The sequence below is a fragment of the Cloeon dipterum genome, chromosome 1 (assembly GCF_949628265.1).
Source record: "Cloeon dipterum chromosome 1, ieCloDipt1.1, whole genome shotgun sequence".
In the NCBI taxonomy this organism is placed as follows: Eukaryota; Metazoa; Arthropoda; class Insecta; order Ephemeroptera; family Baetidae; genus Cloeon; species Cloeon dipterum.
The window spans coordinates 5825666-5847890 of record NC_088786.1 but is presented as its reverse complement, the minus strand read 5'-3'; the positions used below and the strand labels follow the sequence as shown (position 1 = coordinate 5847890).

Below are 22225 nucleotides of genomic sequence, written 5' to 3'. Positions count from 1 at the left end.
ATACAACCTATACAACCATCAGAAATCGACTGGCACTTCAAAAACTGCTACTCAGAGGCAATCGGTCAAGGGCTAGAGGGTCCTTACGAGTCATTATCTGTTTTATTTGTAATTTTGAAAACAATTTACATTTTAACAAATCTTGATTAGGCACTTAAAAGTTCCAAGGTGTTCCAAGGTCTTGTGGAAATTTTAGCTGTCTTGTTTGAGATATTCCACTTCAAATCCTAAAAAATTAATTCAAATGAAGTTAAAAATTACTCCCATTCCCAAATCTCGGATTTTGAATTTCATAATTGCAAAAAACTGCACATCATTAGACTCGTCTTGGCCTTCACTATTGGACTTTATGGTTCTTAATCTATCTGTTATTAAAAATAATAAAGTTTTTTACCATTTCGTCGTAATTTGAAAAGAAAATACTTCTTTCATTTATATGTGTCTATACAAAACTAACAGTATTTCCAAAATTTTCCAGAGTTTAAATGTTGAAAATATGTTGCACACGCGCTTAAGGCAATAAAAAGCAATAATTTAATGTTGTAAATAGTGCTGCATTTTGGAACGTCTGCAATGATGTGCAAGAGTGGGAATATGTATGCATTATAATAAACGATTATATTTCGTCAACTTTTTCAAGGTGAGCTTGGTTCAAAAATATCAGGTGCGTTATTGTTGCTACGGGGAAGGTACTTGCTGGCGAGGATCACTTGGCTGAAAAGAGGGATATGGAGGGAACTGGCCTGAATTGAAAATAAAGGGTATTAGAAAAAATAGGGAACAACGATCGAGGTAGCACAATAATGACAACAACTACAAAGCTGATAGAACCTTGAATGCTCGGACTTGATTTTTTATTGGCTCTCGCCTGTTTATCAACTCGTGAAATCTTTGCGTCCCAAAAACGTCCAATGGGCTCGTGAGCCTCATTGGAGGAAGACCAGCTCGTGTTCCGTCCCCTTTGAAATGCTATAGACATTAATTCTTTTGAAATTCATGCTCGAAAAGGTACAAACCAGCAAGTAGCGAGTCAGACTGCCGAAAACAACCCTCCCAAATCCGGATGGATTCTCATCATTTAATTCAAGAAGATCCAATGTAAGCGCAAACAACCCAAACATATAATGTGACTCAGATTCTCGCTCAGGTATAGGGCACGCTGCGAGCCAAACGGCGGCATGGCCACCAATGTCGCAATGCTCATTAAATTAAAAATTCCATTGTTCAATTTTAACGATCAACGTATCAAAATGAGTATATACCAATCATCTAATTTGTAAGCAACATTTGACGAGGGCATGATTTCGTTGATTTTAACTCATGCTTTCTGCATTTCAATGGCTTCTTAAAAAATATTAAATTACAATATTGCAAATTAATTTTCTAATTTAAAATGACTTGGTAATCTCACTCACCTTGAATTAGTTCATGAAATAAAATTTCACATATTTTGAAATAGGATGCGTGGTGTTTCCCAGCAAACTTCCCGGTGCACCTCCAGAGAACTGGGACGAGCAAAAGTCCAGGAATATCGTGAGTCAAAACAATAAAAGCGTGACTGCCGCCGCCACAAGCAACAGGTAAAACACCTCGAATATTATGCATTTCTTTTTTCTTTCTTCCTTTCTTCAGACGTCAATAGAATAGGCCTCTCATAATTATATAGATATTTACGGTGCATCAACAGCGAACTATTCGTGTAATTGCAGCGTCGGCCAGGATTTGTTACACTTTACCGCTCACGGTGTATTTTTATTGGTTCCGCTAAGGAATCCGTGTTTTGCTCATTTATCGCCTTATCCCCATGGAAGGATCTAAATCAAGTGACACCCCCCTTGGCAAGTGGTCTTCAGATTTTGATGAAATTCGGTGGAGATGTTGCCCTAGGGGACCTAAGTTGAACCCTAAAATATTAGGTGAAAATTCCAAAAATTGCCCATTTTACAGGGGTTCAAAATTTGAGATTTTTGAAAAAGGTGATGTTTTCAACGATTTGTAACTTTGACTCTGTTTGTAGTTAACACAAAAATTTTGTATCCAAAATGATCTACGTTTAACGCCAAACAACTTCCCCAAGATAAAAAACTTCGTAGGTCAAAGGTCAAGGTCACTAAATTGGGGTCAAACTTTTCGAAAAAATCCCACTTACCCTAGTACATAAAATTTTGAAAATTCAAAATAGCCAAAATGTGCCTCATATCCATGGTAACAACATATAAAAAATTGGCGAGACTTATTTTTTTCTTTTTCGAGATATTTTGAATTGAGTGTTAAAAACCGGAGTTTTCCGGGTCTTCTGATCGCAAATAAAAACACGTTTTCCGCTTAATCTCAGCTTCTATGGGTCCGATTTAGAAAAACCGCACACCATTTGATACGTAATGACCTCCCCTAGGTAATGCAAGTGATCATAAGGGTGCCCACCCCCTTCGAACCCTTAACCACCCCCTGGAAATCCGAAAAAAAATATTTTTTCATATATTTACTATCTAAATCGATTAATTAAGCAAAATACTAATCAAACATGTTTCAAAATAATTAAAATATTTCTATTTTCTTTGTGAAAATAACTTTAAAAAAGAAAAATTGCTCATGAAAAATTATTGAAGTTTATTTTAAATATATAATAATTTTGCGTTTCTTTGTTTATTCAAAATGACTGAATTTTTTTATTTTTACAATGAATTTTCGAATATATTCTCTATTTTACAGTGTTTTTTATAAATATAAAGGTATGCAACCATTAGCAACAATGTTTTGAACACAATTTTTACCCAATGCCAATGGTTAAACAATTATTAATAGTTGCATTTATTTATAATAATAAAATAAACACTGTAGAATAGATAATATATTTAAGAATTCATTATAAAAATATAAAATTCAGTCATTTTGAATAAACAAAGAAACGCAAAATTATTATATATTTAAAATAAACTTTAATAATTTTTCATGAGCAATTTTTCTTTTTTAAAGTTATTTTTACAAAGAAAATAGAAATATTTTATATTTTAATTATTTTAAAACATGTTTGATTAGTATTTTGCTTAATTAATCGATTTAGATAGTAAATATATGAAAAAATATTTTTTTTCGGATTTCCAGGGGGTGGTTAAGGGTTCGAAGGGGGTGGGCACCCTTACGATCCCTTGCATTACCTAGGGGAGGTCATTACGTATCAAATGGTGTGCGGTTTTTCTAAATCGGACCCATAGAAGCTGAGATTAAGCGGAAAACGTGTTTTTATTTGCGATCAGAAGACCCGGAAAACACCGGTTTTTAACACTCAATTCAAAATATCTCGAAAAAGAAAAAAATAAGTCTCGCCAATTTTTTATATGTTGTTACCATGGATATGAGGCACATTTTGGCTATTTTGAATTTTCAAAATTTTATGTACTAGGGTATGTGGGATTTTTTCGAAAAGTTTGACCCCAATTTAGTGACCTTGACCTTTGACCTACGAAGTTTTTTATCTTGGGGAAGTTGTTTGGCGTTAAACGTAGATCATTTTGGATACAAAATTTTTGTGTTAACCACAAACAGAGTCAAAGTTACAAATCGTTGAAAACATCACCTTTTTCAAAAATCTCAAATTTTGAACCCCTGTAAAATGGGCAATTTTTGGAATTTTCACCTAATATTTTAGGGTTCAACTTAGGTCCCCTAGGGCAACATCTCCACCGAATTTCATCAAAATCTGAAGACCACTTGCCAAGGGGGGTGTCACTTGATTTAGATCCTTCCCCATGTAATTGAGAACTGAAACAATCAGGAGCGCGTGCCTAGATTTAATCGGAAAGAAAATAATTTTAACTCGAAATGAAAATTTCATTAATCTTTGAAAACGAAGGCTGTACAAGGTATCTATGGATTAAGTTAAAAATGTTGAAAATATCTGAATAAAAAAAAATTATCTTTAAAAATTAAGTTACAAAAGGGGTGCAATGTTTCGATAAAATACTCTGGAAAAATATTTCCTGAAAAAGCCGATTTAAAAATATATCAGGAAATAATTAAATAGCAAAAAAAGCTTGAACGTATGAATATTAAATCTTTGAAAGAACTGAAACTCTAAAAATCTTAATTTAATTTGTAACGCACTGCCCGGTCTGGCCCGGTCTAGGGTTCGGGACTTGTGTTTGGTGCGCTACGCCACTACCACTCCTGGTGCTTGCCGGATTTGGCCTTTCTGAACCGCTGGCCGCACTCCCGTGGGGCGGCAGCGTGTTCACTAACTTAAGCTTGGGTTCGTCGGGACTCGACGACGCAAGCCGGACACTAACCAAGTCCAGCATAATAGGAAAATGTCCATCATGAAAAGCCGTTGATCGCGACCAAAGGAATCGACGTAAAGAAATAAAACATTGGTTACTAAAGAGGTCCAATTTTTTAGAAAATCTAATAAATCTGAAATCTGCATTTTCGGGATTGATACATATGCCAACAATTAAAATTAATTTTAATTTTTGACTTCAATTTTGTTGTTTCGAGACAGTTTGAGGAAGTCTTTATGCGTCAATGCCTAATTTTGAAAGATTGGGCTAGTCAAGAAAAAGCCTATTGCCTTTGCTGTGTTTTTAATAGTGACAATATTTATCTCATGCCCTTGTAAACGAGTGATAAAAGATAAAACTATACTACTCTTTTGTGCAAGCCCAAGTTCATTATAATCGAGGCTTGTCAACAACAACACTGCCCTCCCTCAATTCCAAGAGGGAGAGCGATGTTGCATTTGTAGAAACAGGCCATGTTATATTTTGGCCACTGCACCATTAAAAAAACACAAGGGATGTCATCCGTTTTATTTTTGGTGAAGGCTTTCACGTTGTTTTGGTAGAACTCTATTCACCCAACGATTTTAAGAATTGAGTAACGTTGAAGAACATAATCAAATGTTTCAAAACGACAGTTTTGTCTCGATTAAAATTTGATTTCAACTATGAAGAATTGCAAGGAAGTATTTCGATCTTATTTTTTAAGTGCATTCCATTCGAACATTTCGGCAGGAATTTTTACCTGAAAGTGACTCAAAAGGTGCGTATATAATTAAAATAATTACTCAATATTGCACAAATGTATAGCGGACGCGTGGACGGATCTGGCGAGGAGGCAACACGCGTAACACACGTCACAACAGCCAGCCCATTACGCGGCTGCTCGTGGATAATAAGGCGAAAGGCACCGTTATTTATTAGCAAACACTCCTGCCGGCGCTGCGTGCGTATATGGTGCCAGTGTCTATACAAAGAGGGAGAGAGAGAAAGAAAGAAAGGAAAAGGAGCTACTGGACGCAGAGATGACTGTAAATAACGCAACTCTGCGGTTTATCTTCAATTCGCACAATTCTAAAAATCAAAACAATCGTATTAAAAATTAAATTCCAGTTGAATTTTTAAAATTAATTTTTTGCATTGGCAAATGTAAGCTATTAAGAGTAAACACGTTTAATGTAGGAAATTTTTATGAAATAAGCAAAAAACTTAAGGCAAAGACATTTTGGGATATAGAAGGAAAAGGAAACAAAGGAATGAATGGGATTCATTATCTTGGGGATTTCCTCATTTCTAGCACCATTTCCGCGGAAATGCATAGAAAAATCGTTTGAAATACAACCGTGTTGAGATTTATCTATGATAAAACCTCATGTAATTTCCGCAATTTTCAAAGTCGGCGTAAGAAAATATGATAATTTGTAATTTTTGTTTTAAATTGAATCATGGATGAGTCAATTTTTTATAATTATTGTAGTTTTTCATTTTTTCTGTGCTACGGAAATTTATTTAGCATGTCAAAGTGCTATTTGGCCAGTATAATTAATTTTCGAAAAACCCTCTCCCCTATCGATTTTCATCTGAAAAAGCAGTTCATCTTTAGCAAAAGGGCTGCAGCTCCTCTTCTCTCGGGCGTGTCACTTATCAATCACGCGAGCTGTCGCCCCTTGGCGCATTCTGAGAGCAGCCAGGCGTCAAATATTGCGAGCACGAGAGAGGTGTGATTATGCATTTCATCTCGCATGCAAATGAGGGCCTCTCTGTTCTTCTTCACTCGTTCGCTCGCCAAGGTAGAGCGCGGTGCTCTCGTTTCTCTCATCAGCACCAGCTGGGCAAGAGAGTGTCCCATAATGCATCTTTTTTTCCTCTCAAATAACAATAATAAATAAAAAATTTCCCCCGCTTGCACGTGCTTCCTGCGCGCTTGCACAAACTGCATAACATAACGGTACACTGCCGTGACTAACAATTGCGCGAATGCACTGGAAAATCGAAATTTTCAGTCGAACATCACCTGAATCACCGTTGCACAGCTGAATTATTTGAAAATTAAAAAAGATGAGTCACGCCTTCGCAGCAGCCCGAAAGTAGCCTCAGGCTCGGCTTCATTTTTATTCCGCTCGACACGGCGCGGGGGTGCAGAAAAGTGAGATTGTTGAAAGTGAGACGCACCCTTCCCTCACTCTCTGCCCTTACATTGTCGGTGGAAATCTCGGACTTTTGTTGTTGCCATGCCGCAGCTTTGCGTTAATATATGACCGTAAAGAGGTGCAATTTTTTGGCCTTTCAAATCTCATAAAAATAGTTTGATTTCCGTTAAATAATTTAAAACCAAATGAAGCAGTTCGATTATAAAAAAAAATATAAACAGGAATTTATATCATCATTAATGTATAAATTAAAATTAAATTTGTATTTTGCAAAATAATATTTTACGACTAATTTTTAGAATTATACGAATTAAGTTATTCAGCAATTAAGATATTTAAACTTGTAAGCACAACAATGAGTATTGTTGAAATATTTTTACATAAGGTTTTCTACATTCATGGACAAATTAAAATGTAAATAATTTTTAAAGGAATGTTAATACAATGATTTAAATAAAAATCAAAACAACATTCAAATATTTTTACTGAATATCATGAATTATGGTATTTTTGCATTACCTCAGTTCATGGCCAATAAAACAGATTAAAATGTTCCTGCACTCCATGGTATATGAAATTTTAAAATCTTAAATAGATACAATGTGTGGCAAGCAAGAAGAAAAATATGTTCACCTCTTTCAAGGAATTTTGACTCAAAGCTTGTGGTTTTGTGCCACCAAAAAAAAAAAAAAACAATTTTGAGCAGCATATTTGATGAAAACTTGATAGAAAATAACCAAATAAAAATTTCTGAGGTCTTAGTTTGGGATTTAATCTCACCCCAAGTCTCCAGGATTGTTTTAATTCTTTACAAAGAAGCCTTGGAAGAAATAAAATTTTACCCCTAAACGCCCTAAACGTAAAAATATAATTTTTCCTTGTAACAGTCTGTACTTTAACAGAAAGTTCCTTAGGAAATAAGGAAAATCGTGATGATAACGGTAAAAACTCCTTATTTGCCTCAAATTGAATTAAGAATGTTTTTATTTTGCAGAAGTTTATTATTTTATTGTTAAAATATCCGGCGAAAATATGAAGAATAGCCTTTCATTTTCTAACCCATTCAAGCTAAACCTTATTTGAAAGGTAAAAAAAACCACTTTTTCCACTTTTCCGAAACCCAGCAATTTATTCAAACAACGCAAAAATCTAAAATATCGGTGGTGTTGCGGCGGCCGTGACTCATGATTATTTGTTTGTTCAGCCCTGCAACTCGCGTGTGTGCGAAGTGGATGCACCTGATGCACCGCCGAGATAAAAAGAAAAATAAACGCATCAGCAGCAAGTGGGTCAGTCCGGCCGATAGCGAAAATGTGCGCGAGCGTATGTACGTGGACGGCCTAGTTGCGAAGTTCAATGTCGACGCTCGTGCGTCGACATCAGGTGGAAATGAAACGCGAAGCTCCCTCCTTTCGCAGTGAGAGTGAACACAACACAGAACAGAACACGCTGCCATGCAGGTGGATGACTCACGGCGCCAACAGCAAATATCGCATCCAGCCATCCCCCGGTGCTTCAAATGCGTCGGGCATGACTCAATTTTTAGTGTGCGGAGAAAATAAATTCCTTCGGAGCGACTGCCTCAATAATGCAGCGTGAAATCATAGAACATTCTGTTACCTTAATTTAGTTTTTTGGAATTGGTTTAAATTATCAACGGACTTTAAAGAGAGGATTAGAAAAATTCCCCGGGAAATTATTTCAAAACTGTTAACTCTCATAGTGCAGCAAATGCCCTACTTAATTTTATAAAATAAATCTTTTCAAAATAATCTGAAGCCATAATAATATACAATATCAATTATGCGTTATGCGTAAGCTGTAGAGACAACTTTGTTCAGATTACATAGTTGGATTATAGTTTTTTTTTAAATAAATTTTAATAACAAAATCCACCTTTTATAATATTTTACAAAAAAATTATATGTTAAAAATCAATTTAAAAATTTATATCAAATTAAAATACAATAATTTTCATCGCATATAAAATGTTACAAATTATTTATTTTATTTCTTTTTGTTTTGCTTATGAATAATTTATTTGGCATTTTAAGATCACATTTTTTTGGCGAGTTGATATGAAAAATATAATTATGTTCTTTAAAAAGGAAATTATTTTTATAAATAAAGCAGTTACTTCTATTTTTTATAGATTATTTCAACTTTTAATTTGATAGACAGGGCCATCTTTCTTGTATTATGCAATATCAAAAACAACTACGTTAATTCCAAACAAATAAATCTTTATCAGCCCATGATAAATTTGTTCTTCAATTAAAATTCGTTTCTATAAGAACTGTGATATAACAAAAAGTATTTTATACATTCACCGTTTTTTATTGCCGAGTTAAAAAGCCTCTTTCCTTTTGTTCCCGATAGTGAAGTTCAGTGTTAACTGTTAGCCATCCATAATTATATAATGTACTACTCGGCAGCTATATTTTTCTTACAAAGTCAGGGTTATGTAGACCTGAACAAAGAAAGGGGATGAGTCAAGCAAGCGCCGCGCGCGTGACTCACTATTAGGCTGCAGCCAAACTCAGGTCTGTTTTTGCGTGTTTACTTTATAATACGCAGTTGTTTTATTACTCTCACTTATTGCTCGTCAATTTTCTTGATTATCGCATGAGATAATCAAGAATGAGTTTTAAAAACAATCTAATTTTGGCTCACGTGTTTGGAAAAGAGGCAAAATTTGAAAATTTGAAAATTCAAATGGGCTCAACGAAGGATTAAATTCTCTAATCTAACTGGAATTTCCATTTTTAGGTCATACTTCATCTTGTCAGTCTGTGCCCTAATTAGAAGTACGAAAGGCACTGCCAAATTTATTTTTGTTATCTCATTTTTATTAAAATACAACCATTTATGTGTCATGTTTGGAAAATCACCTCACGTGTTGCGAAAATTTTCATTTGGACTTTTCTCTTCAAAAAGTCAATAAAAATTTTCTTGGAATTTCATAGAATTTTCTGGAAACTCCATTTTCCGATAAACCTGGATCCTCGACTTTGTCTTCCTGTCCGAAGTCAAGGTTTCAAGAACAAACAATGCAAATGATAAAAAGTTTAATTGGTGAATCTTCCTCTTGAGTTTGTTTGTATTCAAAAATTTGACGTATGTTCTTAATCAAACTTGCATTAGTCATTATTGACGCAAATCGACGGAAATAAACACATTCCTGCAGTAAAAAAAACAGCTTGAGGCAGTATGCGTGTCGCCAGCCGGTGAAATTATGTATATAATCGGACCTAAAAATATTTAGCTGATAAGGAGACGCACCCAAGAAAAGAGAATTTGGCCTTCAGTTGAAAGAAACTGCGCTTGATTTGAACAAATATCTATCTCTCTCCTCGGTGCCAAGCTGTCTGTGCAGTGCGACTAGAGATAACAACAGTGACTAATCTCGATTAATCACGCACCTCATACACGTGCGAATTAAAAAAAGAGGAGACTTTCAACCCGTGAAAAGAGTCACAAGGGGGCGAAAACCTGGCGTTCAAATCCCCCAAAATTGCACGTTTAGCGGCTTTCTGGAATTTTTCAATTATTGAATCATTTTCAAAATAATAAGTTAAATAGACAATTAAAACAATCGTATTTTCATTATTTGCTTAGAAAGGGAAGAAAAAATTTCTGTAATCCATAGTCTCTTTATATAGAATAAATTTGAGCAGAACAGTTCAAGTCTCACAATCAGAGGTTCTGCGTGGCTGATGACCCTGACGGTTTATGAAAAGTACCAAAAGGGGAGCATTGCACGTGCAAAATAACCGTCGATTCGGCGCCGAGATGTTATCAGGCATATGAGTGCTGCTGAATAATTAATCCAATTTAACGCAATTTCGTGCGAGATGCACGCACACTTTACATCCCCTTTTGTGCATTTGTTCTTAAATGATTCACCAACGAGCCCTTAATGATTGTCCTATTTTTATGATGAGTATTGCACTTTAGGCTCAAGAAATTATCTCGATCGTCAGTTAAAGTTGGACTTATCTTTCAATATATATTATTTGCTTGGAAAAGTGACCTAATTATGTACAACAGGAAATTGAATCGACACCTGATGTTTTTAATATAAAATTTAAAGGGTACTTTGCTTGAAACAACAGCCCCATCAGAATCATCATTAACTCTTTTTGTTAATCAAGCAAATTGTTGAAGATTCTGAGAATCGTTTAATTTTCACGAGAAATGGTAAACAAGACGAGAGAGGAAAACTCAAAATAATAAATTTTCCTGTTTCTAATTCGTATATTCTTTATCATTAGAGTCGAACATATTAGACGGTTCTATATTTAAAAAAAATTGTATATAAAAATTAAAATACCGAGAGAATAATTTCTACGGGGATAGCAAGCATCAAAATGGAGATTTTAGGGCAAATTTCTCCTCAGTGAATTTATTGACTCATATAATATCGTGATTTTTTTAGAAAATCAAAACTTTTCTGAACAATCTTGTGTTTTTATAACTTCAGAAGAGATTTGCACCATTTTTGACAGTTTAAGCAGATGGTTTCAAATGAAACTTAAAAGTCTTTAGATTGCATATTTTGTGTCTACCACATGTCATTCGACGTACAAAAAACAGTCAACCGTCTTGGATTTGAATTCCCAACCATATCATATTTATTTGTAGAACTTTTCGAGGTAGAAATTAAATTCAACTCGTTTTTGGAAAAATATTATCTGGCGTGTTCATGCTTGGCAAGTGTAAATATTGGAAATTAGAAAAAAAATGTTTTGTTGAAATTCAGAAGGAATGATAAATTTCTCTTGCCTGACAACCAGATTTTCAGTTTATAGTTTATTTAATTTTTGATGTGTGCTTATTAATTTGATACAAGAAATATTCAGGTTTAGTAATTTTCGGACGTGATAGAAATTTAAAATAGAAATAAATGCTAATTTCAATTTAATATTCAATTTATTTCAATCATGACGCAACATGCCTGGTCGTTTCATACGTGTTTTGCTTACTATTTCCCATTTTTTTACAGAAGCGAGCCACGTGTTTACGATTTATCGGTTTAAACACCGATTAATTATTATTTATTTTTTGTTTAACTTCCGGATCGACAAGATAAAATATTTGATAAACCCGAAATAAAATTAAAAATCCAATTTTGGCACTGACTTAAAGTCTACAATTAGCACAAAGCTAATATTTCGTAATCGCGGTTAATCACTCTGACCAAAATCAGGCCCAATGATTCCGAAAAAAGTCATCCTCTATACGCGCGCTGCAAAGTGCAATAACGCGTTTATGTAAACATATCGCGAGCTGTAAGCTCCGCCTTCGCTCCCCCCTCCACCACACGTTATAAATACGAGGACCTGCCGATGCCGCTCAGTCTGCAAGCAAATCTCGCTCAGCAAGCACGTGCCAGCCGCAACCTCCCGTCGCTTCGACACTTTGTGCTTTTTTCAACATTTTTTCGAAAATTCCGGAATCATAGCAGCATGGCTGTTCCACTGAATCTGCCGACCTTCCATGATCCGCGGGCCAGGCTGAATGCCCGCTTATCAAGGCAGCTCGCTAAACTGCTCGACACTTTGCACCAATTGGAGCAACTTGACCATCAGAGCAGTACCCTGGATCAACAACAGTGGCTAGAACCTGAACTCGGCGACTGGTTGATCCTCGACGAAGCCGCCGAAGGCCAGCAGCCGACCCTGATTCCCATCAGTCCGATGTTGGTGGTCGACGCCCTTCGAGCTGTCCAACAAGAAGAATACTTTGACCAAGTAGGTAGGAATTTTCTTCTTTTTCTTTGTTTCCTGGTGCTGGCGTGGTTGTTACGCCAGAGTCAGCAATCGCCCTGAAAATCACTCCCCTCTCTCGGTTTTACTTAAAATTTAAAAAATTCACAAAAACAATTTATTAAACCCCTGCTTCTCTTTTCTGTTCTCGAAAAGTAGCTGGCGACTTCTACCATGCTCCTGTTGCACTCGCATCTCGCGTCAGCTGTCACGCAGATTCACCGCACGCGCCTCATGCTGCGGCTTCTCCGCCAAATGCTGAGCCTTTCGCAGCAACCGCGGCCTCGACGCGCCCATCGCAATCGCCGACCTGGCGACAAGTAGGCAGCAAACTGAGGCGCCTCGCAAACGATCAGAAGGTACGACATTTTCGGCAATAGTTCATTCACCCCAAAAATCAGGGCCCTGAATTTGAGGGGAAATATAATATTGTGCAACTATTTTTCCTAGTAAAAATGTTAGTAACCCGACGAAAAACTTGATGCAATTTCCGCATTACTCTCTAGAAACTAAATATTTACGAAATTACAAATAATTACAGAAAAAGTGGAAATCACTGTCTTAAAACTCATAAAAAATATCAAAACAGCCCCTTTCACCTTTTGCAGCAATTTTTAACCCCTTCCGCCCTTTTCGTGTCCACAGACGTCCGATTCTGCTCCTTCCATCGTGAACGGTCGTAATGTCGTAAAGACCTTGTTTTCGTCTGTGTTGCCGAAGAAGCTGGGCTACACGGCGGCCACCATCTACATGGGCATGCGTCTGCTGTTGCGCCTCAATCTGAGAGACTTTTGACCGACGAGTGCTGTCGCCGCAAAGCTGCTGTTTTTTTCTCATCATTGTGATCGGGCCCGCTGAAAAGGGTTTTTGTAAAAAGTTAGCTGGTAAGATTTTCGGATTAGCCTAGGCTTAGAACTTATCCTCGGCTCGCCGCCGAGCTGTCCTATTATTAAATCAGCTTTCATAAAACAATCTCATTCTGTTCATACACGAAGAAAAAAACAAACGCCCCCGTTTGGTTGGTTTGCGCCAAATTTCCTCTTAACTTGTAGCTTACGTTTTAGGGTTTTTTTCCGTGTGTAATTTATTTGTTCTGTAATTCAAGAGACTTTATTGGCCATTTTTTTGAATATATAGACAGTCGAGGTGTTTATACATTTATCGCTCCCCCCAGTGGATTGTATTAAGATTGTACACCGCACCACCAGCATTACGCACTTACCTTTGCCAAATCCTTGATCTCGTGTTTATTTTTGTTAATATTTTGCTCATTTTTGCCAGCTTTCGCACCCCCAGTCCCTAAAAGTAGCAATTTTTAGTATTTTTTTACACATATCCCAATTATGAGAAAAAGGGTTTCTAAAATTGATCTCTTTTCCGAACGTTCTCGCCTCTATGGTAAATTCTGGTGTTGATGTTCCTTTTTCATTTTTGAATTATGTTTTTTGATCTCCTCCCTCGGAGCATCGCTTCTGATCTCATTATTTGTAAGCAAATGCTGTAAATCAAATGCGTGTTTTTGTGCGTCTCAATTTTTAACGAAGACATAAAAAAACTATACTGTTGTTTGGAGAAACTTTTTGGACGAACGTGCCTTATTGTCAGCGTTTTTGGACTCTTGCATTTTTGTAAATTGCGCCCCTTGTAATAATTGGAATTGAGACGAGATGAAAACACATTGTCGTAGATAAGGATATATATGCTCTTCGAAAGATTTGTGATTTGTGTCAAATGTTGGTTAAGAGATTGTTGAATTTTGTAAATTACAGTTGAGACGGTAATGCATCGGAATTCTTGTAATTTCTGCTTGACGACGAGACGTGCTACGATTGTAAATATATATCATCATTGATTATAGAGCGGCAAATAACTGCCGATCATTTTCGTATATATATCATTATATACTTTTATATAATAAATGTTTTACAATGGTATAAAAACACTTTCTATCATTTTGACTCACCTGAAAATAAGAAAAACAAGAATAACATCATAAGATCACTACTTAACTGACCATAGACTCGGTCAGATCTCAATAATTAATGCTATAAGTGAGATTTCCGTGATTAGTCATGCTATGCTATTACAAACCGAACATATCGGTAAACATGCCAAATTAACCGTTATTTTAAATGTTAATGTAACAATCTCGGCTATTATGTGGTATTTAGTAACAATAGGAAGCCGCCAAAAAACTTACCGAATTTGGCTATCAGAAGCACAAGACGGCAAAAAAGTCAAAAGAGTGCCAGTCGCGCCAGAAGTTCACAGTGGCGACATCTGTAGAGTGATTTATATTTTACCGCTTATAAATACTCTTGTTGCTGCCACCTATTGAATTTCCTCATAAAACTACATCAGATTTTATAGTAAACAAAAACATAGAGGCCTGCTGGAATTATTATTTTCTCGAAGAATTTCTTTTAAATCTTATATGAATTCTGACCATGGGAAAACGTTATCACTGCGAATTTTGTGACAAATCGTTCCGGAACAATGCGGCGTCCATTAAAAAACACCAGAGCTCCCTGTACCACGAAAGAGCGCGACAGGAACACTACGCGCAGTTCAAAGGTGAGTGAAAATGCTACGGAAAAATGGTTAAAAATTACCTCTCCTTGCGTTCTCACGCTTATTAATAAACAACCTGCGATTGAAATGGCTCTGAATCTTTTAATTTAAAATCCCTGTTTTTATTCAGATCCTGAGGTGATTTTGCGGGAAGAAAGCCAGAAGAAATCTTGCACAAGATTTATGTCGGGAGAGTGCCAGTTTGGCGTGTTGTGTCGATTTAGCCACTACAGTCCAGCTCAGCTGCACGCCATGCAAATCCAAGGTTTGTAATTTTAATTTCAATATTCTACAGAATAATTTAATTTGTAATTTTGGCAGTGTTTGAGGAGAAGAGAAGAAAGAATGAGGAGCCGTCTTTGGCGTCTTGGCTGCAGAAGCGGTCAACCAAACAGGTGTCCAAGCCCGAAAATGACGTTTCCAGCGTGGTGTTTGCTCCTCCGACGTCCATAAGCTGCATTCCTAATTTGCCCCCTTCCCTGCAGCCTGTTTTAATTAAAGACTTCGCTAACTACCAGCCACAATCGTGGGGGTCATAATAAATCTTGGGCATCCGACTGTGTTCTTCAAAATAATGAAATTTTAAAAAATACGAAAAAATATAATTCCAAAATCTAGAGTGTATTTTATTCTAACTGAAAAGCCTGCATTCAAAATCATCATCCATGCGTACAGCAACAAAATATAATAATCATAAGCGATATAAAATTCGAGTTGCAGCTTTTCCAGTATCAGATCAGCTAAGGAGTACATTTGAGTTCGAAAGCCTACGAGTAAAAAAGAAACGCCAGTCACACATCCAGACGGTCCGCCAGAGGAGTTGCAAATAAATACAAAAGCTGCAGAGAAACAAAAAGGCTGAGATAGTTGGTTCGAGTTCAAATCACCCACCGATGCGTCAGTTTAATAAATAATTTTATTTGTGAAGGCTTGTCTTGATTTCTTTTTTCTTCAAAGAGTCGCACACTTAACGCGATACAAAGCCGATAATTATTTTTAATCCGTGTTTGTTTCTTGGGTTGTTTGAAGATTAAAATAACATAAGAAGAGTTGAATCAAATCCAGCGGGCCAAGAGAATCGTAAGAATAATTATATCAAACTAAGCAGAGAAGCATTTACTCGGAATTCGCAGACTCTCCCACTCTCGCTTGCCTCGTCGCACGTATTCACATGATGCAGAAAACTCTTCTCGGTCGGTCAGGGACTCTCGTAGTGTGGAATTTTTAATTCTTTCTTGCTTGCTTGCTTCCTTTCTCGCCTCTCACGCCAGCCAAGGGAGGCTGCATCAAAACTTGAAGCCCTCGTTCGGCACGCTTGAGTTGGCCTCAAAGTGGAAGCCGGCGTCGCCCGTCTGCGGGGCCAAATTTGCGTCTTCTTCCGTCTGAAAAACAAAACATATAAATTGGATATTTAATAATTTTAAAGCATTTCCATGGCTAAAACGCAATCATTAATTTATATCTTCCATAAATAGTGACTGGCACATGAAAAATTGTATTTTTTTTAAGTAAATACAATAAGTAAATCCATTCTGAAATTTTCAAAAAAAGTTCACAAGACTTCTTTGGAGGGGCTTGCTAGATTTTTTCTCTACTCAACGGCCATCTATCGAGTTAAGAAGACACGCCCTTTGCAGGGCAGAGGCGGGGTACCGAGGATTCCTCAGAACAAAATATTTTAAAAATCCGCCCCCCCCCCTTGATCATTCCCTTCCCTATGTAATTCAGCGACTCGTATATATATATATATATATATATATATATATATATATATATCTGTGATCGAAAGTTAAGCAATTTCGAATGTAATCCTGTATTGGTAGGATAAGGGATTCACACCTATCTTCCTATGTAAAACATAGGCAAAGTTACGAATTTTGCCACGAACCTCATCGGACAGGCCTTTATTTAGACATTTTTTACTTGGGATACCCTGACACGACCTTTATCAGGATACCCCATACCCCGACCCGAGGTCTTCTACGAGGCCGGTTTATAATGATTATTTTTTGTAACTAATTTTGAGCACATTTGGCGATACTCGGCGACGATTTTTCACCCTTTCCTGGCACCGACCATTTTTTTATCGGTTTTACTGGCGCCGACAACTATATTTGAGTCTATTGGTCAATTTCGCCGCCTCGAAACGCACATCAGGAGGACCAGAGTGCCCAAGGGATGCAAGCAACTTGCTAAATATTCTTATTGCTCCAAAAATACATATAAAAACATTTGAAATTGATCTGAAATGACCTTAAACCTTGACGACAATCTTCATTAGAACGTCAAATCGATTTGGATTCAGGAGAGAAGTCCAAAGCACACCTTTTCTAGTAAATTGGACCACGACAAAATGAGAAATAACTTTCTAAAGACAGTGCAATTTGCAATTCTATCAAGTTTAAAACAAAAATTGGTACTGACATCATCATTGAAGTATTGCTCGATGATCTCGTAGGTGAGTTTGTAGATCTCGGGATTCTCATGGTTCTGCAGGGCCTCGATCTTGTCCAGCCCGCCGCACTCCTCAATCATGCTGGCCAAGGCGTCGACTGCGCCTGGCTCGGTGGCCATCTTGAGCATGTTGTGGATGCCGTCTAGCACCACCTGGATCACCTGCGAGTCTTTGCAGTTGAGCAGTGCGCACAGCGGCGGAATCACGCCTTCCTTCACCAGCACTGCCACCTGATCAACGGAAATTAAAAAAAGGGAAAAATTAGCAGGATAAATTTAATATATTTTTGTATATTTAAAATATTTTCACATATCTAAATCCTAAATTTTTATTCATTAGCTATTTTTATAAGATTGGAAAGGAAATTTTTATCTTTTATAATATTTAAAACAATTTAGTTAATTTTCGAATACATTATAAAAAAATATTTGGAAATAGGTTCATTCAAACTTATCAAAATCAAATTTGTTCTTCTTTCAAAAATTCCACAAAATCATTGATTTTTTTCCTCGACTAGATCAAAAATATATTAGAAAATTTGTAATACATTGTTTAGTACCTGATCTTTGGTGCCTGAGATGGTGAGGTTGGATATAGCCCAAGCAGCCTCCTTCTGCGTCTGGAACTCGCCGCGGCTCAGGTTGGAGATGATGAGCGGCACGAGCTGCGCGTCTATCACCGCCTGCACCTGCCGTTGGTTGCCGGCCGTTATGTTGCTGAGGAACCAAACTGCCTCCTTGCATATCTTTTCCTTCTGGTGCGACAGCAGTGCGGGGAAGTGTCCCAACGCTCCGCAGTTCAGCACCACCTGAAACGTTCACAAATAAAGATTTAAAAATAGACCTAGAGAATGAAGATAAATTAATAAGGTTTTTAAAGACCTGCTGAAACAACATTTTTTGAATTCTAATCGACTCCTGAAGGTCGAAATAGGTGGGGTAAATAATTGTTCTGGTCAAAAATTGTTTTGTGGCGTTCAAGCAGAGTAAAAAAGGAAAACGCACGTTGCTATGGCGCGCGAAACGAATGAACCTTATTGTCGCTACTGCGCAAGCGTCACTCATTAGACGTCACAGCTCTCTCAGCTGCCAATGCCAAGCATGAAGCATGGCTGTGACGTCAGAGGGGTGACGCATGCGCAGTAGCGACCAAGAGGTTCATGCGTTGCGCGAGCTAAAGCAACGTGCGTTTTGCTTAGCGCCTCTGCTTACATGTCAAATTTTTCGATTTGGAAAATTAATTATCCCACCTAATTCGACCACCAGGAATCGATTGGACCAAAAAATGTGGCTTTTTAGTGGGTCTTTAACCTAGGCGGTTTGTTAAATCTATAATACTTTCCTCATCTGATTATAAATTTGGCAAAGTAGTTCGAGGAAACTGACCTGAGTCTGTTCGTCGGTGCCGGTGACGATGTTGCCGACGGCGCGGAGAGCGGCCGTCTGCACCTTGACCTCCTTGTGCGAGAGCAGCGGAATGAGCTTAGGCACGACGCCCGAGTCAATGACCATCTGGATCTGCTCGTTGCCGCCGTCGGTGAGGTAGCTGAGGGCCCACACGGTGTCCACGAGCACCGAGGTGTCCGTGTGGTGGATCAGCATGCCGAGCGCTGGTAGCATCTCGCGGATGGTGTTGACCGGGGGCGGCGGATCCTTGTTGCGGCACAAATTAACGAGCACCCAGGTGACGTTACGCAGGAACGACAGCGGGATCTCCGGCTTGATGAAGTTGAGGAGCGGCGCCACCACGCCCTGGTTGATCACAAAGTCGCGCAGCCGCGGCCCGTCGCCGATGATGTTGCCCAGCGCCCACACCGCCTGCTCGCACACGTTCGGGTGCGACGAGCACAGCAGCTGCAGGAACAGCGGGACGGCGCCCGCACTCACCACCGCGTGCGTCTGCAAATGCAAACATTCGCAACAAATTATTTTATGTAACTGCAGTTATATTCTTGTTTATTCTTGCTCTAGTCAAATACAATAAAATACATTCAGTCATATATTATTCTATTTGGAGGATTTTGATCCGACCGGCACGTAATTGGTCTCAAAATGATCCCCAGTAAATTATGCGTCGATTTAAATTTGGCTGTGTTGATCTTTTCCCCAATCGCGAGAAATCGCAACCGGAAGCCAAAATTGGTAAAATAAAACGCTAAATTCCACTTTAAAAGAAATACTCGTCAATAACGTTTCACTTTTATTTAAAATTCCACTTAATATTCTTCATTTGATACCTATCCAAGGTGGACAAACGTCATATTATCTAAAAAAAAATTGTGTTCGGGAGAAAGAATGTTTTGAACATTTTTGAACTATTTGAGTTCTTTCAAAAATCGGACCTTCAAAAATCGCAGTATTTCAAAAAACGGTCCTATACTGGAAAACCGCACATGGGGGGGGGGGGGGACGTGCCCAACTGAGGGGCATTGACTGGTGCCTGAATCGTCAGCCTCTAGCCCACAGAGCCCCGCTGGGCACCAAAAACCAAATTTTTAGGAGATTTTTAAGGATAAATTGACCACAAAATATTTGAAAATCGATTTAAAAAAAGTTTTATGGTAAATTAAGTTTAAAATGGTTAATCTTACTGACAAATGTGGAGCTACATGATGTCAGCTCAGAAAATTTGTATAACATTATCTCAACTGGTTAATTTTCTGGCAAAAGTCTAAAAATTCGGGACTTTACCAGGAAGTCAAAAACGACCCATCGATAGATTTATTTTGTCAAGGAGGGTCTACGTTAAAAATATCATCACGATTGATTGAAAACTAACCTCAAAATTTGATTTTGAAATATTTCCCATGTCAAAAAGATTTTTAACCTTTTGGACTTGGAGCTGAACAACTCGTTAAATCAGTCCAATCTTAAATTTGTCTCTAAATAAATCTAGAGTTTCTTTGTCAGTTCAAATCATGACGAGATTCTTTAGTTTGGTGTAAAAATAGAGTTTCCAAAAGCACGGCTTTAATTAGCATCAATTTGCGAATTTTCGAAATCAAATGACGAATAAAGAGATACCAGGAAATCCGTTCAGGCGGAGAAATAATTTGCTTCTGCACGGTTCATTGACAGTTACACGGTTGAAGAACGAATTATGACGGCAGTACTTGTGACGTCACGAGTTTTGCAAGAAGTTAAAAGACCTTCATCAGTCGCAACAACACGATCAAATTTTAAATGACGAAATTGTCTGACGTCTACAACGGGGTTGATAAACACTTATTGTCTTATTTTAAACCGAAAACCGGTAATAAATTTTTTCAAAACAAGTATTTTGTAAAAAAATCAGTTTGCTAGGAAATAAAAAAATCTTCCTCAAGAATGGTCTGAATTTTGATAGGAAATTCAAAGGTGATTAAATTAATTCTCTTCAAGGAATGATGTGTTCCAAAAAAACACTACAGCCAGCTGATGAGTCACAAGCAAACCAGCATTTTCGCAGAAGGGAAATTCATTCTGGCATGAAGTTAAAATTAGAGGTAAAAAATACCTGTGCGGAAGTGCCCGAGGCGATGTTGGTGAGGGCCCAAGCTGCCTCGAACTGCAGGGAAGGATTATCCGAGGTCTGGAGGCACTGCACGAGAATCGGCAGGATGCCCGACTGGATAAGTGCATCAATGGGTGGATTTCGGTCCGAGGAGAGCAACTTGCGCGCCGACTGAACGGCCGGCAGCTGCACATTCGGGTCCGGACTGGCTGCCTGCTGCACAAGGCTCTCCAGGTTGGCCAGACCATTTGCATTTGGTTCCTCCTCATCTAAAATTTTTATCATATCACGGTTTTGGACTGATTTCCGGTAACATCTGAATATTTGATGGGTCAATTATTAAGTTATTAATTATGCAAATAAATGATGCAACCCATAGGGTAAACATTGAGATAATTGCAGGTGGGTGGTGTTCTAAGCTGTAATTCCACCTTTTTTTCCAGATCAAATAAATAATTTCGGTTAAATCTAAGATAATCTGCATCATTAGGTGCAACAGCCAGTTTGATGACCATTTGTCTGTCAAATGAAAAATAGGGAATTATCGAGCCATTGTTTTTGCCCGCCCGGGGCTACCATTAGCGTGTGAAGAGGCGGAGGAATGCGGCTGGCCCATCTTGCGACATACATACCAGATTCCAGCTGCGGCACATTTCGCCGCTTCTGCAGGGTTTCTTCCCTTTTGTTCTTCCTCAGCTCCACCGTCACCTCGTTTCTCCTGCGTCGCATTTCCTGAAAGATGCATTGGGCCGTTAGAAAATGCGCCAAAATTGTCGGACGCAGATCGGAACTTTCGAGAACCGGCCGGACACGAATCCCGACACCCCCGGCAACAACGGGCCGGCTACCCTGAGTCTAGGGTGGTATTCGAGGCCCGGAGAGCGTCGCCGTAGCGGTGCAGCCCGCCGCGGACCCACGAGAAGCCCATGGGCGGCGTAAGCGTGTTCCCTGGCCGAGAATTCGGCGGGCGGTGACGCGCCTCCCGCAGCACGACGCCGCCCAAAACCACACGCCTCTGACGCCTCGCACCTCGAACCACCCTGACGCACTGCCCGATTGCACTTACATCTTGATCTTTGCCTTTGTTTTTGAAGGTTTGCATTCGGTGCCTGGCATTTGGGTCCGACGCCATTTTTCCTGCCGCGAGTCGCAAAACTTGTGCACTCCACGGCTGCCAACCGGATTTCCCTTCGCAGCTGCTCCAGTGCTGCCGGCTGATGAAAAATTCTCACACTGACCTTGTTTCGTTTTGAAATTTAAATCAAGGAATGAATACCAATTCTTCTCAGGGATTTTTTCGTTCATAAAATCGGTTCTTCGGGTTTGGTTTGTGTATTAAAAGAAAAGTATAATTAATTACAGCTGTCACCAATTTATATTTTGTTGGCTAGACTTGTTTTATTAGGCTGTCAACGATTGCTTTCGGCTTTCCTCATTTTCGCGCCGTTTCTTGTAACGATTTTCCTTAATAAAATATTAAGAAGTCAATTAAGTTATTCATGTCATTTATACATT

At 38.2% G+C, this 22225-nt stretch overlaps 3 protein-coding genes across 4 annotated transcripts; 2 read left to right on the top strand and 1 right to left on the bottom strand.

Moving 5' to 3' along the window:
- The first annotated feature begins 11767 nt into the window (after window positions 1-11767).
- Window positions 11768-14126, top strand: LOC135948141 (uncharacterized). 2 transcript variants are annotated; one of them, XM_065497251.1, is made up of 3 exons: window positions 11768-12181; window positions 12349-12551; window positions 12838-14126. In XM_065497251.1, the coding sequence occupies exons 1-3, from the start codon at window positions 11773-11775 to the stop codon at window positions 12985-12987; spliced, it is 762 nt and encodes a 253-aa protein (XP_065353323.1). In that variant the 5' UTR covers window positions 11768-11772; the 3' UTR covers window positions 12988-14126. The 2 variants fall into 2 exon arrangements, with proteins under 2 accessions (XP_065353323.1, XP_065353324.1); XM_065497252.1 differs by having other exon boundaries at window positions 11769-12181; window positions 12352-12551.
- A 440-nt stretch (window positions 14127-14566) lies between these two features.
- Window positions 14567-15865, top strand: LOC135944180 (zinc finger matrin-type protein 5-like). Its single transcript, XM_065490974.1, has 3 exons — window positions 14567-14766; window positions 14894-15028; window positions 15085-15865. Exons 1-3 carry the CDS (start codon window positions 14640-14642, stop codon window positions 15300-15302), a joined length of 480 nt encoding a protein of 159 aa, XP_065347046.1. The 5' UTR covers window positions 14567-14639; the 3' UTR covers window positions 15303-15865.
- Window positions 15662-21911, bottom strand: Kap-alpha3 (karyopherin alpha3). The gene is made up of 7 exons (XM_065490965.1): window positions 21777-21911; window positions 21343-21442; window positions 20714-20979; window positions 18604-19116; window positions 17778-18026; window positions 17188-17448; window positions 15662-16145 (listed from the first exon to the last, which is right to left on the bottom strand). The coding sequence occupies exons 1-7, from the start codon at window positions 21840-21842 to the stop codon at window positions 16050-16052; spliced, it is 1551 nt and encodes a 516-aa protein (XP_065347037.1). The 5' UTR covers window positions 21843-21911; the 3' UTR covers window positions 15662-16049.
- Between the last annotated feature and the right edge of the window lie 314 nt (window positions 21912-22225).